The sequence below is a fragment of the Vombatus ursinus genome, unplaced genomic scaffold (genome assembly GCF_900497805.2).
Source record: "Vombatus ursinus unplaced genomic scaffold, bare-nosed wombat genome assembly UNPS02014932.1, whole genome shotgun sequence".
Taxonomy (NCBI): domain Eukaryota; kingdom Metazoa; phylum Chordata; class Mammalia; order Diprotodontia; family Vombatidae; genus Vombatus; species Vombatus ursinus.
In genome coordinates, this window is record NW_020954710.1 from 10,822,103 (window position 1) to 10,840,987 (window position 18,885).

At 44.7% G+C, this 18,885-nt stretch overlaps 1 protein-coding gene across 1 annotated transcript in view; it reads left to right on the forward strand.

Moving 5' to 3' along the window:
- Window positions 1-8,734: 8,734 nt before the first annotated feature.
- PLEKHG5 (pleckstrin homology and RhoGEF domain containing G5) overlaps window positions 8,735-18,885 on the forward strand; it is a 110,360-nt gene continuing 100,209 nt past the window's right edge. Inside the window, exon 1 of the mRNA XM_027843958.1 lies at window positions 8,735-9,393. Within this exon, the coding sequence (XP_027699759.1) occupies window positions 9,327-9,393 (67 nt within the window). The 5' untranslated portion in view covers window positions 8,735-9,326. The remainder of the gene's footprint in view (window positions 9,394-18,885) is intronic.

Sequence of the window (18,885 nt, forward strand, 5' to 3'; positions counted from 1 at the left end):
AAATGCTGAAAACTTCCAAGTATCTATAAATGTTGATTTTGCAGATGATAGAATTGTTTACTTTAAAAACCCTAGGGGCAGCTAGGTGGTGCAGTAGTTAGAGCACTGGACCTGGAGTCAGGAGGACCTGAGTTCAAATCTGGTCTCAGACCAGACACTTGACACTTACTAGCTGTGTGACTCTGGGCAAGTCACTTAACTCCAATTGGCTTGCAAAAAAAAAAGAAAAAGAAACCCCTAAAGAATCAACTGTAAATTAATTGAAACAATTCAGCAAAATTGTAGGATATGAAACAAATCTGTATGAATCATCAACATGTTTGCATATATTCCTGTATATTACTGACAAAATCATTGTAAGTACCTAGAAACTATAAAATGTTTGGTAGTATATCTCCTAACATACATCTAGAAATTATATGAATACAACTATAAAAAACATTTTGCAGAAATAAAGACAAACTTAAATAATTGGAGAAATGTTAATTGCCCGTGGGTAGGTTGAGCCAGTGTGAAAACATTACTGCCTGAATTAATTTCCTTATTCAATGCTGTATTAATTAAACTTCCAGAGGAATATTTTATAGAGCTAGGGAAACAAAATGAACTTCTTGTGGAGGAACAAAAGACCACGAATATCAAAGGCAATAATGAGGTGGAAAGGAAGGATGCCTCTCAGTGCCATGTCTTAGACTGTAGTGCAAAGCAGTCATCATGAAAGTAATTTGGTCCTGGCTGAAAAATAGGTTGGTTAATGGAACAGATTGGGTGCACTGTCTGCAGATGCAAGCAACAGTAGCATAATATTGACCAATGCAGAGACTTTGGTTCACCATGAAAGCTCCTTCTGTGACAAGTTGATGCCAGGATGGCACCGTATTTTTTTGCACCATCTGCCCCAATGAGCTCCAATGAGATACGTGGCCTAGATTTAAAGATCACATAATAAATTAGAGGAGCGAGGAAGAAATGAGATGTTGAATGTATAAATAGAGGAAGAATTCATAAACAAGTGATTGAGGGGGTCACAGAAGACAAAATAAGACAATTTTGTTAATATAAAATTTAAAAAATTTTGTACAAAGAAATCAAATGTTAAAATTAGAAGGGAAGCAGGTAAATGGGGAAAAAAAACCTCAAGCAAGTTTTTCTGGTAAAAGGTTTCATATTCAAGATACATGTATAGAACTGATTCAAAGTTGTAAAGCAACTAAGCTAGGGATGCTGCAAGTGCACAGAGCATTGGATCTGGAGTCAGAAAGACCTGAATTCAAATCCAGCCTTTACCAGCTGGGCAAGTTATTGTACCACTGCCTCAGTTTCTTTATCTGTAAAATGGGAAAAGTAATGGCACCTACCTTGCAGGGTTGTTGTGAGGATCAAATAAGATAAAATATGGCAAATGCTTTGTTAACATGTTATATGGTAGTTACTTTAAGACTAAGATCCATTCCTCAATAGCTAAATAGTCAAATGTGTAAATAACCATATTGGGAAAAAAATCCTCTTAAATTACTAATGGAGGAATGCAAACTAAAGCGGCTGAGGTCTCACTTCACATCCTTCAAAGCGGCAAAGTTGGATGAGCAGTATGACAAATGTTGAAAGGGCTATCAAAAAACAGGCATGTTAATGCACTGTTGAGAGTTTAGGAATGGTCTAGCTCTTCTGGAAGGTTATCGAGCTGCATCTATGCCCTTTGGTGCAGTAACCCCCGTAGGCCTATACCATAACAAGGTCAGAGATAGAGGAGAAGGACCTGTATGTACAAAATGGAGCCGTTCTTTCTGTGGTAACCCCAAATCGGAATCTGTGGAGGTATTCTGTTGGGGAATGGTTATACAAATGAAGGTGTATTGATGTATGGAATTACTGGGCCAGAAGAAAGGCCAAAAGGGACCATTTCGGAGGAAACTGGGAAGACCTTTGAACTGATGCCGAGTGAAGTGAGCAGAAGTAGAACCATTTATATGACAACATTATTGAGAAAAACAGCTTTGAAAGACTTCAGGACTGAGCAATTCATTGATAAACCAAGAGTACAGAAGATTGAAGATGGAACTCACCACTCACCTCTTGTGTGAGGGGTGATGAACTTTAAATGCTTTGGGCGTAGTCAGTGTAGGCATTTGTCTTGCTGGACTAGGCGTGTTTATGATGAGAGTATTTTTATTTTAATTTTTTATTCAATGGAAGGGGCAGAGGGAAGAATAGATTATAAATGCATGTAAAAATAAATTTATTTTTTTACATAAGAAAAAGTGTGTAGATCATGGAGGTTTACTGGATAAAATTCTGGAAGGGGACAAGATAACACTTAAGTTAAACAAACTTACTGGAATAAGGACAGTATAAATACTTTAACATTGTAAGAATTTTACCCAAGACTCAGCTCTTTCATTGTGAATCTTGAAGAAAAAGATTTTTTTTTTCATATTTGTTTGGCATAATTACTTTTAATCAACAAACATGGGTGACTGGTTGATCCTTAGTGAACAAAACATAAGTAATGGCCTGCCTGACTTTTCTAAGCTGTAGTATGTGAGGTATGTCTATTAAGTAACGTGACTTTTTTTTTTTATAACACATCAAGAGGATTGTGTTTACACCATTGAAACCCCTAAAATGGGCTTCACTTGACCACTGATGGTGAATCATCCATATTGGGGTATCAGGAATTTTGAGAGTGGATTCCAGAAACCACTGGCCTATCCCGGGGAGATGCTGGTTGATAGAAGAGATAATGTGGTGTCTGAAGGGCTGCTACCTTTAGAATTAGGAAGATGAGGTCCTGTCTGATACAACCAGCCACGTGGATGTATCTCTTAACCTCTCAGTCCCCCAGGCATCTAGGACTTACGGTTTATAAGCTGAAGGAGCGTTGCAGGGTGGCGTTAGTGGAGAGTTCCCTCCACTGATCAAATCATAGGTCTGGACCAAAAGTGTAAACAAAAAACCCAGATGTTGAGTCAGGAGACCTGGGTTTGAAGTCGGGTGCCACAATCTATGGCACCTTGGACCAGTCCCTTCCCCTTTCTGAGCCTCAGTTTGCTTGTCTACAATGAGGGAGTTGGGCCAGGTAGCTTCCAGAACGTGGAGGTTGTCCCTTGAGATACTGGATGTTAGTTCTTGGATGTCATTGCTCAAACCATTTTGGAAATCCCCCTCAAAAGAGTGGGTTTGATTTTTCAGAAACAGCCTAAAGTTATTTGAATTCAAATCTGGTCAAGTGACTTTCTTCCTTGATAATTTGTATACTTACGCACTAACTTGGAAGGTAATATGAAGAGAGCTACCAAACGTGTTTGGAGTAAAGGCCATGTAATTTAGAGTATGTACGGAGCCTCCTGCTGTCAGACATCGAGGGAGAGCATTTATTTGGATGGAAAAAAAGGCATCAGTTTATGGATACGCTTAAGAATTGAAATGATTTTCTAAGTAAAAGGATTCTGTCACTTCCCAAGCAGAACCCAGTTCTTGGAGAGCTCTTTAGTCCAACTGTTATAATCCCATTGGCATTCTGAGTTGATCATATTCTAGAATCGACATCGCCTTACTGAGAAACTTTATGAAATGATCAGGCAATTTCTTTTTTAAACAAATTCTTGCAAAGCTCTCCTTTAGAATAAGCAGTCACCACCCAGTGGTCCTGATCAGCAGGGGATATGAAAAATTAAAGCAGTTGTTACATGAATGTACTCTTCCTCTTAAACACTTTTAGCTTTTCCTGTAAGCCTAATTTTTTATTTTCAAGGCCTGAGCCTTGGAGGATACCACATATGAAAATGAACAAAATTACATTTGGCCACTAGAGGGTGCTGAGCCTTGGTCATCACTAAGCATTTGTCACCTGGTCTCAAGGCTAGCAGAAGAAGACTTGATTGGAATTTCCCAAGGAGGTTCAAGAGCTTGTTTATTGGCACTAATGAATGCTTTCAAATCCTAGGGTGATTGTGATCCTCTCCCACAGAATCATCATGGTCTTTTTAACTTAGTAACATGTCAAGGGACAAAAAAGATTTATTGTTTGATGTTCCAGATTTCTGTGATTGATTATCAGTATCTGAAATAAATTGAGTATACTCAAACTAAGGATGTAGCTGCTTAGTGTTAATGTCCATATGCTGATAAAGGGGAAGGAAAAGATCTTCCTGTTGGATATTTCCTGAATATTAAACTGACCATGTCTAAAAATTGAACTCATCTTTCCCCCTAAGTCTTTCCTTCTTAATTCCCACTGTTACGGTCAAGGGTACCACCATCTGCCCAATCACACAGGCTCAAAACCTAGATGTCAGTCATTTTCAACTCCTCGCTTTGTCCCACCCCTCCTATAACCAATCTGTTCCCAAGGCCTGTTGATTCTATCTTCAAAACCGTTGTACCTACTTCAGTATTCCAACCCTGGGGCAGGCCCTCATCACCTCATTCCTGGATTATTGCAGTAGCCTGCTTGCGGGGTGTGGGGTCTCTGCCACAAATCTGCCCACACCAGTCTATCCTCCACCCAGTCATCAAATTGATTTTCCTAAAAGTACAGGTCAGGCCATGTAACCTTCCCCCCCAACCCCCTATTCAATCAACTCCAGTGACTCCCTGTTGCCTCTAGCATCAAAAATAGACTCCTTGCTTGTCTTTTGAAGTCCTTTATAACCTAACCCTTTCCAGTCTTCTTACAATTTCATGTATTTTGCAGTCCATTGACTCTGGCCTCCTAGATTTTTCTGGAATAAGAATCTCCATCTCCTAGCTCTGGGCATTTTCACTGACTGTCCCCCATGCCTAGAATGCTCTTTCTCCTTGCCTCTGCCTCTTGGCTTTCTTCAGCTTTCATCATCTAAAGCTTCACCGTCCTCAAGAATCCTTTCCCATTCAACCTTCATGTTAGTGTCTTCCCTATCTTGGTTATTTATCTTGTTTGTACATAGTTGTTTGCATGTTGTCTCTTCTATTAGATTGTGAGTTCCTTGAGAGCAAGGACTTTTTGTGCCTTTGTGCTTGTCACACAGTAGGCTCTTAATAAATGCTCGTTGACTTGTCGACTTTCATCTGCGTTTTACAAGATTTGATGCTTTGAAATCAGTGTTGTAGTTGATACTTTTAAATGACATCAGTGGATCCATCTGTTTCTTTAAAGAAAAATCCATTTTCTGGATAGATTAGTATAGGTCAAAAGCTTTCCTTAACTTGTGTACTAGGACAAACAGGCTTCACCTTCTCATCAGGCCTTAAAAAATTCTGAGGACTGAAGATGTACTCTCTGTGACTGACTAGTTGGAGGAAAGGTGAAAATGAGTTAAGGCAAGATGTATTTATTAAGTACTTACAATGTGCTTGGGCACAGGGGGGCACAAATACAAGCAGGCCCTGCCCTAAAGGAGCTTACATTCTAATGGAGAAGACAACACACAGGGGCAGCTAGGTGATGCAGTGGTTAGAGCACCCGCCCTGGATTAAGGAGGACCTGAGTTCAAATCCAGCCTCAGACACATAACCCCATTGCCTAGCCCAAAAAAAAAAAAAAAAAAGAAAGGCAACACACAAAAAGGAGCTGAAACAATGAAAGGGAAATGAAAGGTGGCTGGTCTGGGCTCTTTTCCCAAAATGGCGGTTCTGGTAGGAAGTTGCCAATAGGAGAAAGAGACCACAGGAATGGGGTGATATTGCAGGGTGAGAAGGCAGTAAAGAAGGAGGCCATGGGAGCTGAGACAACTTCCAGGGTGAGAAGGCAGCTGTGTAATGGTGGCAAATTCTGGAGCATCAGAAGCAGAGCTGAAAGAGGAAATGGCGAGAAATAAGAAGTGAATGGAACAGAGTTTGAGATGCTTTAGACCTTGGTGACTGAAATCAACTTCTTGGAGTAATGTATCATGGTCATTTCTATACCTGTCATCTCCCCAGCTACATTTGTAAGCTTCTGAGAGTAGAGACTTTCTGTGTGTTCTCCACACAGTAAGGCTTAGCACAGTACTTTCTGATGGATAGAATTGGAATCTGTATGTTGCAGACTGGAAAGGACAGGTCATCTGGGTTGGGTTTTTTTTTGTTTTTTGGTTTTTTTTAGTTTTGTTGTTAGCAGACTGTGTTTGCACTATGATATGGCAGTCAAAACAGTTAATGAGGTCTTAGGTGGCCTTGAAAGAGGCAAAGTCCTCAGAACAAGGGAGTGATGAGAGTTTTGTTCTACCCACTCTTGGATCATACCTTCAGAACTGTGTCTGGTGTTTCAGTCATCGTGATTTTGGAAGGTCTTCGTCAGCTGGAATATTCAAAGAGTGGCTACTAGGAAGATGAACAGTCATGAAAAAATGCCATGGGAGGATTGATGGACGGATTGATGCAGGTGTTTTGTCCAGAGAAGATGACTTAGGGGGAAGTTGGAGGAAGATATGACAGATGTCTGGAGCATTTGAAAGAGTTGACATATGGAAGAGGGACAGTAGACATCTGTTTCACCCCCGAGGATGGAAGAAGTAGAAGCAATGAGTGGAAATTGCAGAGGTAGATTTTGGCCCAAGGTATGATGTTTCCTTACAATTTGACCCATCCAAGAGTGGAATGGGCTGCTTTGGGAAGTGGTGACATAGTGAAAAGTGAGGTGGGCTTGGATCCTAGGAGCCTATATTGAGAGCCAGAAGGTCAGTCAATGAACATTTTTGTCATTCGATATATATTTATTGGGCACCTACTATACACCAGGCACTGTGCTAAGTGGTGGGGATACAAAAAGAAGCAAAAGACAGCCCTAGCCTTCAAGGAGCTTACAGGCTAATGAGAGAAACAAGCAAACACGTGTACAATCAAGCTGTGTACAGGATAAATGGGAAATAATTAAGAGGGAAGGCAATAGAATTAAGAGGGGTTAGGGAAAGCAGCTTCCTGCTGAAGATGGGATTTTAGTTGGGATTTAAAGGAAGCCAGTATGTGGAGGTGAGGGTGTGCACCAGGGTGATGGCCATGTCAAAGGAGAGAAGGAGGCATAGAAGACAGACATTACAAAGGTACAATCAATAGACCTTGTCAACAGCTTGGATGTGGGGGTGGTGAGAGAATGAAGAGTTGATATCAAGGTGACCGGAAGGGTGGTGGTACCCCCTATGATAGTAGAGAAGATTTTGGGGGAAAGATAATGAATTCTGCTTTGGACATGTCGAGTTTAAGATATCTACAGGACATCCAGTTTGAGATGTCTGTTAGGTAGTTGGAGATATGACAGGAGGTCAGCAGAGAGGTTAAGGCTATTATCTATCTACTCTTCGGTGCCAAAATTTATTCCCCTACTTACAGGGAAGTGTGTACTCTAAACTTTACATGATTCAGGAAATCTGTCATTTTAAAAGCCCTCCCTTACCTTGCCCCAAGGAAGCAGACTTGGTGATCATCATTGATAACCCATTCCAGCTGGGAAAGACATGAGTACTCTCAATTCTTGAAGGAGGTGAATCAAATTTGGGGGCTGGGAGAAGATCCTCAAGATCTAGGGGCCCGTTTTGTAACCACACACGGATTTAAAGAGAATGGCAGTGCAGTGTAGTGGGTAGGGAAGGCTCTGATTTCCTGGGTGACCCTGGGGAATCCACATAAGTGCTCTGGGCCTCACTTTCCTCCTTGGTAAAATGATGATACTGAACTAGATGACCTCTGAGAGGTCCCTTCCAGTTTTGAGCTGATGATCTTAAGGTCTTCCAAATACCCATCCAAATCCAAGTCTAGGACCCTAAGAGTCCTCTACTGGCCTCAATAATCAGGGAAGCGAGGGGTCTTGGAACAGAGGACTTCTAAGTTCTCTTCTGTTCTAAATCTGTTTTATGGTCTTTATGATCCTATCCAGCATGAAGTCTGTGATCCTCACGGTTTTCTGTGAGCCTCAGTTTCTTCCTCTGGAAAGTGAAGGTGTTGGGCTAGATGACCTCGAGGGCCTTTCTAGCTCTGAATGTGGGCTCCCTCTGGCCCTCAGTCTCCTCCTCCATAAAATGAGGGGGCGCTGACCAGGGTGACCATTGAGGTTCCTCCCATTCTATGTCTATACCTCTTTGAAGCTCATGGATGGCTTTTATGTTGATTTCCTAACAGACCTCAAGAAGTTCCGTGAGTTACCCATGCCCTGTTCTTCTTGACAGCATGTATGCAGATTTCACCCTCAAAAGCTCTTCTTGTTTTTTTTCAATCCTGACTCATTGGAAAACAGACAGAATCTGTGCCTACAACCCTCCCTTTTAAAGAGTTAAAGCTTTAGCTAATCCAGTCTTAATTCTCCCCATATGGTTGGGCCTGGCAGCAGAGGAGAGAGTTGGCTGACAATTCAAGCCTGAACAGTGGCTAAGATAAATATGGGGGCCATCTGTGCAGCTAGGGAAAAAAAATTCATGTGAAGAATATTTCCAAGACTTTGCTAGGAAAAAAAAGGAGGGGCTGAGAGTGGGTTGGGGTAGGGAGGGGGAGGCGGGGAGAGAGACTGGAAAGAAGGCAAACTTGGTTGTCTCAAAGGGAAGGGGGTCCATTCCGAAAATTCTGGTGAACTGAATAATCAGATCTGGAAATGGGAAAGGGAGCTAGGGAGACAGTGATGTGCTGAGGCGTTCCCATGGCAACCCGCCCTGACGCTGCTGTGATGCTCAGAACGCTGTGGTCTGGGTTTTTATAAAGGGCTGGAAAATCGGCTCTTGCGGGCTGTGAACGTTTCTCCCAAGCAGAGGCCAAGGAGGTATCTGGCGGGTCCGGGAAGCTGCCAACCTTGAAGGACTTCCTCCTAGCTGAGGACAGTGGCTGGCTGGCAGAGGAGGGGCTTGGGGCTCTCTCCTGAAACTGTAGAGAAAAGGAGTTTTCATAGCCTAGGTTTCTGGGTGCCTGGCATGTAGTAGGGCTTGGCCAGCATTTGTCAAATTGAATTGAACAACGGAGCCAGCCAGCAGTGCGGAAAGTGAGCTTCACGGCATTGGTGCCTGGAAATGGACATGCCTGAAGCTGTGTCTGCGAGAACCATACGTTAAAATATACAGCACCCAAGGGGGTCCTAAGAAGAAACAACCTAGCAGGAGCTGAAAACTTCATATCCTTTTGGCACAAAGACAGACCAGCTGAAGAAATCAAGACCAGGGCTGAATCTGAGAGGAGACCTCCAGCAACATCCAGACTGCTCCCTGGCAAAGCTGGGCCAGACTGGCCCCAGGTGCCTGCGGTCAGACGAGTCCAGAATATCGGGGGGCAGCGCTGTCCTGATGCCATCCTGACTGAAGGGCTTTTAACAGGCAGGATCTGCTGGCTGGCACCCCCAATCTCGGGGTTACCCTGGCTAGTGAGCCTCCCCTCCCAGCCCCATAAGGAGCATGAGTTCGGTTCTGACAAAATACGGGTCTCCACCACGCAGTTGGCTCAGCCTACGCTTGGGAACCAGTGAGTATATTTTTGCCTTATTCCCCTCCCCCCCAATCCATCCCTAAAATAGGAGGTAGGGCTCGGCAGAAAGAGGGGTTTTGCGGATTGCAACTGAGTCTGGTCTTTCTGGAGAGCCTTTAATTACTTTGATAGGCTGGAAGCATTTCTCTGCTGTGAGGGTAATTGGTAGGGTGTTGTGTTAAGAGCACAAAGGTTGAAAGCCTCCCTGTAGAGCAAGGGTGGGCCAGTCAAGAGTGACTTCAAGAGCAGAGATAATGCCCTGATCTGGGAAGGAAGACACAGCCAGAGGACAGTTACTTTCTGGGCCAAAGGCGAGACACTTCTTGGGAAAAGCTCCCGATGTCTCCAGGGTCAGTGGCAGCTCCGGCTTCTCCAGGATGATTTTGGTGCATCAGAATGTGGCAGTGACAGCCTGTCCTTGGGAGAACATTCTAGCTGCAAGCTGAGTCAGAACTACTTCTGGACACTCCAGTAGGGATGCCTAGATTGATTCCTACATCCTCGTTAGCTCAGTGTGTGCGTGTGGGTTGTGGGGCCGGTGTTGGGAGAATATGAGATATCATGGAAGACATTACAAAAAAGCAAACCAAGAATAAATAGATGTTTTGCTGATGCCTTTGTTACTTTTTAGATTGCTTTCATTTCCAGGGACCCCTTTCGCCCATAACAGAAGTTAGGCAACAAAACAAAACAAAACACCATGCATTGGCCAGATCACCATCATGGAATTCTCAAAAGATGGCCAGAATTAATTTTAATTCACTTTTTAAAATAAAAATATGCCAAATAAAAATATGACTTGTAGCACTTTATGGAAGGGGGGTAGAAGAAAAGGATTAGGCTGCTGAATCAGTGACCCACATGGAAACTGCAGAGGTTGGTGTGCTGTGGCGCACTCCCCTATATGCACACACACATACACGTCCATACACACACACTTTAAGATCCAGTGTGAGGAAGCATTCTGAAAATGGAGCCATCTTTGACACCCCAAAATGTCTCCAAATCAGAGCCCTCCTGGGAACATGGCTTTCATCCAAGTGGGGCCAGCCTGAGGCAAAACTAGCCAAGTGGGCAAGTTTATCTCTGCTCTCTTAGTCTCCATCCCCTCTCTCCTGTTCGGTGCCTGCTTCCCCTATGTGTGGTCTCTTAATGCCTGCCTGCTGTCCAAGGAATTCATTGGGTCTCTACCACCAGCCCTTACTTGGGTCTCTTTTCTTTGGGCAGTATGCCAGACTTTCCCAGACCTTTTCCTCCCATCTCCTTTCTTTCCATCCCATTTCTTCTTTGCTGTGTCCCGTCCAGGCCCCAAATCTCAAGGGAGAGGGAAGGGAATAAGCATTCATATAATACCTACTATGTGCTAAGTGCTTTTTTTACAACTACTATCTCATTTGATTCTCACAACAGCCCTCTGAGGTGGAGGTGTTGTTATGATCCTCATTTTACAGATGAGGAAACTGAGGCAAAGAGGGGTTAAGTGGCTTGTCCAGGGTCACACAGCTAAGAGCCAGCTACCCTCCAAATAAGAAAAAGATTTATGTTGATGATATTAATATGTTCTGTCTGGGTCATGTGTAATCCCTTCTCTACCAGGTAACGTAATTGCTTCTTAATGGAGGCTTCTCAAAAAACATGATATAGGCAGCAGTTGTCTTCTTTGACTGTGCATAAGGCCAGCCCTATGAGTGGGCTTTTCAAACGCACAGGATCTGGGGCTGGATGCCATCACATGAGATGACTCTTTCTCTTAAGATGCCTTAGCAAGGTCCTAAGATAGCCTAAACCAGCATGGCTTCATTCTCTGGTCCCCTACCTCAGTGACATATCCTGTTCTTAGGATCTCTGAGACTGACTTGGACTTTCATTGACCTGACTTCAAAAAAAAAAAAAGAAAAGAAAAGAAAAGAAAACTTCCCTAAATGTTCAACCGAAACCCCGTTGAGTGGAACAAGGAGGAAGCAGGAGGCTTTCCTGGATGGGGCCTTTCCAGCTGCCAGTGCTGTTAATGCTGGTCAAATAGTTGGGTTTTTTTCCTTGTGTCATGTAGTTTTGCTTCTGTGGTGGTGGTGGTGGTGGTGGTGGTGGTTGGAATCCATAGTGGTGTTGCCTAGGAAAGATACTGACACTGAGAAGATTGTGGGAGCTGCTATTGGCTCCTGAGTCATCCTGTCCAGCACCTGAAGGACCATGGTCCAAGGCCCTTTGGTTCACAGCCTCACTGGTTCATTGATTTAGAGCTGGAAGGGGCCTTCAAGGTCATCTACTACAGACTGCTTTGTCTACCTTTAGACTTGTAAGATTTTAGTGCTAAAAAAGGCCCTTGAGATTATTTCATCTTAACTGGGTTCATGGACTTAAGGAAAACAAAAAAAAGACTAGCTGTGTGACCCTGGACAAGTCACTTAACCCCAATTGCCTTTAAAAAAAGAAGATTTTGATAAATATCTTTTAACAGAACTAGTTTCCTTTATAACCCTATTATTTTATTTTATTTACTTAAAAACTTGATTCAGAGAAGAGGTCTTTGACATAAAAGTTAAGAGCTCTTGACTTCTAGGCCAACCCTTTCATTTTACAGATGAGGAAACTGAGGCAAACAGGGTTAAGTGATTTGCCCAGAGTCACAGAGCTAGCAAGTGTCTAAGGTGGGATTTGAACTCAGGCCTTCCTGACTCCAGGCCCAGTGCTGCCTCAGCTAGCTATGACCTAGCTGCCTCAGTGACCCCAGTGGTCCATCCAAAGAGCCTGCGTGTAGGCTCAAATGAAGGAATTGGCTTGGATGACCTCTGAGGTCCATTTTATCATTCTGTAATGTATAACTTGGGCCCTGAATTAGACATAGAATGCCTTAGTGTCTGATGGCTGCCACTGCCCCTGATGTCAGACAGTCTGGCCAAGGGATTCCCTCTAATCTTGACCTGTGTCCTATTGCCAAATTATTGATCGTAAACTCTGGTGGTAGAAAAAATCACATGCATGACCAATCTGTGTATATTTATTAATTACATGATATACTACTTTACTAATAACTACATAGATTATAAAACACCTAAAATAGAAATAAAATGGACCAGATAAAGATGAAATGATATTTGGTCCTAGAGTTAATTGGGAGCTACTATAGTTTCTTGAGTAGGGGGTGATAGTCACACCTGTGCTTTTGGAAAATCACTTTGGCAGGTAAGTGGATAATGGATTGGAGTTGGAGGGAATTCACTCAAGGAGACCGATTAGGAGGTTACTGCAATAGTCCAGGGGAGAGGTAATGAGGGACTGAAGTGGCCTGGGAGTTGAGTGAGTAGGGAGAGGGGTCAGATGTGAGAGATGTTTGTTTGTTTGTTTGTTTGTTTTTGCTAGGCAAAGGGGTTAAGTGACTCTCCCAGGGTCACACAGCCAGTAAGTGTTATATGTCTGAGGCCAGATTTGAACTCAGGTCCTCCTGACTTCAGGGCTGGTGCCATATCCACTGCGCCACCCAGCTGCCCCTGAGAGATATTTGGAAGGGTGAAATGACGACACTTGGCAATACCTGGGATGATGGAAAGTGAGTCTTCAAAAACGACAATAAGATTATGAGCTTGGTAGACTGGAAAGATGGCGGAACCCTGGACAGAAATCAGGAAGTTAGGAAGGTCATGTGATGAGATCTGTGATGCGGGTGACAACCAGTATTTGCCCCCTCATCTTAGGAGACCCACTCAAAATGAGAGGGTCTACTCGTGTTTATTGGCCATTGCCTGGGGTCCAAGAGCTTGATCTCTGAGGGGTATCTACTGAACCCACAAGGTGATTTGGGTTGGAGGAGGGTATGGTTGTCTTGGGGGATGGAGGCAAACATTTTCCCAATGACATCTGTTGCAGCTACTGCTGGTGGGTGCCTGGGGCATAATGGTTAGGTTATGCCTGTTCTAAGAAGACCATGCCTGGTTCAGAAGAAGGTTGGGAGTTTGGGCAGTCGAGAGAGGCAGTGGAATGAGGGAGTGAGATACTACTCATTTCCCTACTCTGACTAGATCATTATATAACCCTCAGCATCCTGACATGGCCCAATTTGGAGACCACTAATGTAGGGCCCCAACCTGCCTGCCCCCTGTAATCTGATGCCTGCCTCTGAGGAGTGGGCTAAGGTAGCTCTATCTGAGGGAAGAGACCCTGGTTTTGTCACCAACCGGCAGGTGACTCACTGAGCCAAGACATATCAAGTCTGACATGTCCTAATTGTCCTTGAGTCTCCTAAGTGATTCCCAGGAGTTGATCTTTAGGACAGCTGGGGTCTGAGGTAGTGAGGCTTGTTGCTCCAGGAGCTGGGAGTAAGGCAGAGCAGGAATGGATAGACTTCCTATCTGGGGCAAGTGTTAGAAGGGGAAGGAGACCCAAGAGAATTCTCTCTCTTCTCTCTGTCTCTGTCTCTCTCTCTGTGTCTCTCTCCCTCCCTCCCTCTCTTTGTCTCTGTCTCTGTCTCTTTCTCTCTCTCCCTCTCTCTCCTCTCTCTCTCCTCTCTCTCTGTCTCCCTCCCCTCACCGCATTCCCCGTAGATTTAGAGATGGAAGGGCCTTCAAGAGTCATCTAGTCCAGTCCCCTAATTTTACAGATGAGGAAACTGAGGATTAGAGACCTTAAGTGACAGCTAGGTTGTTCAGTGGATAGAGCACTGGGCCTGGAGTCAGGAAGACCAGAGTTCAAATGTGGCCTCAGACACTTACTGCCTGCAAGACCCTGGGCAAGTCACTTGACTTGTCTGCCTCAGTTTCCTTTGAAAATGGTGATAATAATAGCACTTATTTCCCAGGGATGTTGTGAAGATCAAGTGAGATATTTGTGAAGTGCTTAGCAGAGTGCCTGACACATAGTGGGCAATTTCCTTCCTTCTCTTCCTCTTTCCTTTATTTTCTTTTTCTCTTTCTTTCCCTCTTTCCTTTCTGTCTCCTTTTCCTCCCTTATTTCTTCCTTCTTTCTTTCCTTCTCTCTCTTCCTTTCTTCCTTCCTTCTTTCCTCCCTTCCTTCCCTCCCTTTTTTCTTCTGTCCCTTCTTTCCTTCTTTCCTTCCTTCCTTCCTCCCTCCCTCCCTTCCTTCCTTTTTTCCTTCTTTCCTTCCTTCTTCCCTCCCTTCCTTCCTTCCTCCCTCCCTTCCTTCCTTCCTCCCTCCCTCCCTTCCTTCTTTCCCTCCTTCCTTCCTTCCTTCCTCCCTCCCTCCCTCCCTTCCTTCCTTCCTTCCTCCCTCCCTCCCTCCCTCCCTTCCTTCCTTCCTTCCTTCCTTCCTCCCTCCCTCCCTTCCTTCTTTCTTTCCTTCCTTCCTCTTGGTCACACAATAGCAAATATCAGAAGTGAGATTTGAACCCAGGCTTTCTTGACTCCATTCTTTCCAGTCAGCAACCCTTTATGAAGCACCTACTATGTGCCAGGCACTGTGCTAAGTGCTAGGCATACAAAGAAGGGCAAAAACAGCCCCCGCCCCTGAGGTGCACACAGCCCAAGCTGCCTCACAGTTAAATGCAATCCAGCAAGCTTTTATCAAATGTCTCCTGTGTGTGAGGCTCTGGGGGCTGCAAAGATCAGAGGGAAGTGGCCCCTACCCTCAGGGAGCTCCCATTCTGCCAGGAGACAGGAATCTGTGCCTGGATAAGTAACAACAAAACAGATCCAAAGTGGTATCTTGGGAAGGTCTGGCTTTGAAGCCATAGGGTCACAGATGGAGATCTGGAAGGGACCTCAGAGACCCTGCAGCCCTCATTTTACAGGTGGGGAAACTGAGACCCACACAGCTAGCATGGGCTGAAGGCGGGACTTGAACCTATGTTTCCTGACTCCAGGCGCAGTACTTTTCTAGTCACCCTGCTGTGCTGGCTGCCTGATCAGAGATTCCAGGCTTCTCTGGGCATCCCCCAGAGCTAGGCTTGCTGGTTTGTGAGCACCTGGAGCAGAGGAGTGGGCCTTGTTTCCCCATCTCCCTCAGTGACTCGACTCTGGGTCAGTCAGGGAGCGCACGTCGGGTGAAGCTGGGTGTCGGGTGAAGCCGGGCCGTGGGGTGAAGCCGGGCCGTCAGCTGCGCTGCGGACTCCAGGACAGGGCCCCTACCTGGAAAGAGCCCCGCCCATTAATCCCATGGAGTCCTCATTGAATAGCTCAGTGGGAATGGAGCGGGCCTTGGAATGTGGCTCAGCCCCTGGGGCCACAACTGCTGGCCTGTGGCAATCCTGGAGATGGGTTTCCATCTCTTCCTCCTTCCCTCCTTCCCCACCCTTGTGAAATACCTGGCACTATGAGGCTGCTGGAATAACTGGAGTAGACGGTGTCTGCGTTCCTGCCTGTCTGACCACCTCCTCTTTCCTCCATGGCTGGAGACCAGCTCGCCAGCCTCTCACAAAGGATGGGAATGCATAGGAGAGAGGGCCTGGCACGGGAAAGAAGGGAGTCCTGGGCTCCAGGTGCAGGCTTGGGGCAATGGCCTCCAGGAACTTCTCTGGGCACCACTGTCTTATTCTGGGAGCTGAACCTCAGCCCCTTTGGCTGGAGAGGGCGTTAGAGCTGGTCACCGGAGGGACCCGGAAATATGGGAACTGGGGAGAAGTGAGGCACTGTGAGGAAGGAGTCCCATCTTCCCAAACAGAGAAGCTGGTCAGTGCCCAGCCTCTCTCTTAATTCCTCTGGTCAGAGGTAGGGGCCAATATTAATAACAGCTAATAATTATTTAGTGCTTTACCTCTCCTATCTCATCTGAGCCTCACAATAACTCTGGGAGATAGGTGCTATTATTTCCCCTATTTTACAAGTGGGGAAACTGAGGCAGACAGCAGTGAAGTGACTTTCCCAGGGTCACACAGCTAGTAAGTGTCTGAGGCTGGACTTCCTGACTCCAGGCCCAGTACTCTGTGCTATTATTTTCTCCATTTTATAGGTGAGGTAAACTGAGGCAGACAGAAGTGAAGGGTTACACAGCTACTAAGTGTCTGCGGGTGGATTTGAACTCATATCTTTTTGACTCCAGGCCCAGCATTCTACCTACCACACCACTTACTTGCCTGGTGGTTAAAAAAAAAAAAGGCAGAAGGGAAAGGAGCCATGGGTCTGTCTTCCAATGGGGCTTCCAGTGGGAGGGATCATAGGGAGCTTTGGGAGGGTCCTGTTGTCTCTCCCAGGTGATGCACTGGACCTTGGTTCAGGAAGTTCTTGAGTTCAAATCTGGCCTCAGACATTTACTAGCTGTGCAACCCCTGGACAAGTCACTTAACCTCAGTCTCCTCATCTGTAAAATGGGGATGATAATAGTAGTACCCACCTCCAAACAAGATATTTGTCAGGCTGCAAACCTTAAAGTCCTAGGTATGCATTAGCTGTTGTTATTACAGCTACCATCCCAGTCCTGGGGTATGGCAGCAGCTCTAATCCAGTAGAAGGCATGCCAACAGCAACGGAGGGTTTTTGTTTGTTTGTTTGTTTGTTTTAGACAATTGCGGTTAAGTGACTTGCTCAGGGTCACACAGCCAGTAAGTGTCAAGTTTTTGGTCTGAGGTCACATTTGAACTCAGGTCCTCCTGACTTCAGGACTGGCACTCTATCCACTGAGCCACCTAGCTGGCCCTGAAATGGAGGATTTTTTAAGAGCCATCTATGTACCAGATGTTGTGCTAGGTACTCTAGACACAAAAGTGCAATAAACACTCCATCTGAGGAGATAACACACACACACATGCATACATATATACAATATATACATATAGTATATAATATGCACATATTATATATGTATGTATAATATAATTGTACATGACAAAATGTAATATCTATGTAATGTAGCATACATGATATACATGTGTGTATTGTATATATACATATATGTGTATAATTCAACACATATATACTATATGATAAAAATACCTATACAGTAAAACATATAATGTACACATGTATATATAATATACAAATAATAATATGTAACAGTGATATAATATGCAATTTTGTATTTTTGTTATATATTTTGTATAATCTATAATATACAATATAATATACATTATTTGTGTATATATGATTATGTATACAAACGTGTGTGCATGTGGGTGTATACACATACACACACACACACACACACACATATATACAGAGAGAGAGAGAGTTTTTTCAGAGGGGGGATGGATTGAGTCAATGGTTTTGTTGAGGCAGAGAAGACCTTCTACTAAAGTAGATCAGCACCTTCTCTAAAACTTAAAGAAATTTAAGAGTGTTGTCAGGGGGCATTGAGGGGTTAAGTGATTTGCTCTGGGTCACCCCGACATGACATGTCAGGAGCGGGACTTGAACTCAGGTCTTTCTGGTGCTTAGCTGTCCATCCACCAATGCTTAGCACAGTGCCTGGCACATAGTGGGTGCTTAAGAAATGCTTATTGCCTGACTGACTAGTCTATGTTAACTCTCCTAGGCAGGTCTGAGGGTATTCTCACACACACACAGAAGAAATGGGATGTAATTGGCACTGAGAGGCTGAGGAGACCCCCTTTAGAAGGTGATGTTTGGGCAGAACTTTGACACAAACTAGGGAAGTTAAAAGGCCGAGGTGAGGAAGGAAGGTGCTCCAGGGAAGGGGGACAGCCAGTGCAAAGACTCAGAGACAAGAGAGGGGATGCCAGGGGTGGGGATCAGCACGATGGCCAGTTTGGTCAGGGTGTTGAGGGCATGGAGGGGAGAGAGGTATAATAAGGCTGGGCAGATGGGCTGGAACCAGGTTGTAAAGGACTTTCAGCGCCAGAGATTAGTTTGTATTTGGCCCTAGAAATAATAGGGAGCCATTGTAGTTTATTAAGGAGGGAAGTGATATGGTCAGTCCTGTATTTTGGGAGAAATGCCTCCATACTGGATGAAGATAAAGGCTTTAAATAAGGAACTTCATAGATGAAGGAGGGAAGGAGGAAGAGATGGAAACCCATCTCCAGGATTGCACAGGCCAGCAGCTGTGGCCACAGGGGCTGAGCCACGTTCCAAGGCCCTCTCCATTCCCACCCGAGCTATTCAATGAGGACTCCATTGGATTAATGGGCTGGGCTCTTACCAGGTGGGGGCCCTGTCCTGGAGTATTTGCAATTTTTGAGCCAGACCAATTTCATTGTTAGAAGATATTTCGCCTTTGGGAAAATCCTGCCTGTCAATGAAGATTAGAGCTTGGCCTCCAGGTGTTCTTTGGGGGTGACCTGGGGCCCTTAAAGGGAAGTGACCTGCCCAGAGCCAGCTCTCTATTCCCTGTCTTTGCTGCCTCTGAACAAATACTTATGAAGTACCTACTATGTACAAGGTGCCAGTAACCGAGAAAATTGAGAGAATAAATGAAGCAAGCATTTGTTATGCACTTACTAGGTGCCGGGCACCGTGCTAAATGCTAGGAAAATAAATACAAGCAAAAAGAAAGGCAGTCCTTGTCCTCAAGAAGCTTACATTTTAATGGGGAAAATAATATAAAAAAGGGAGCTGAGAAGGGGTGGAGGTGAAAGTTAATAAAGGT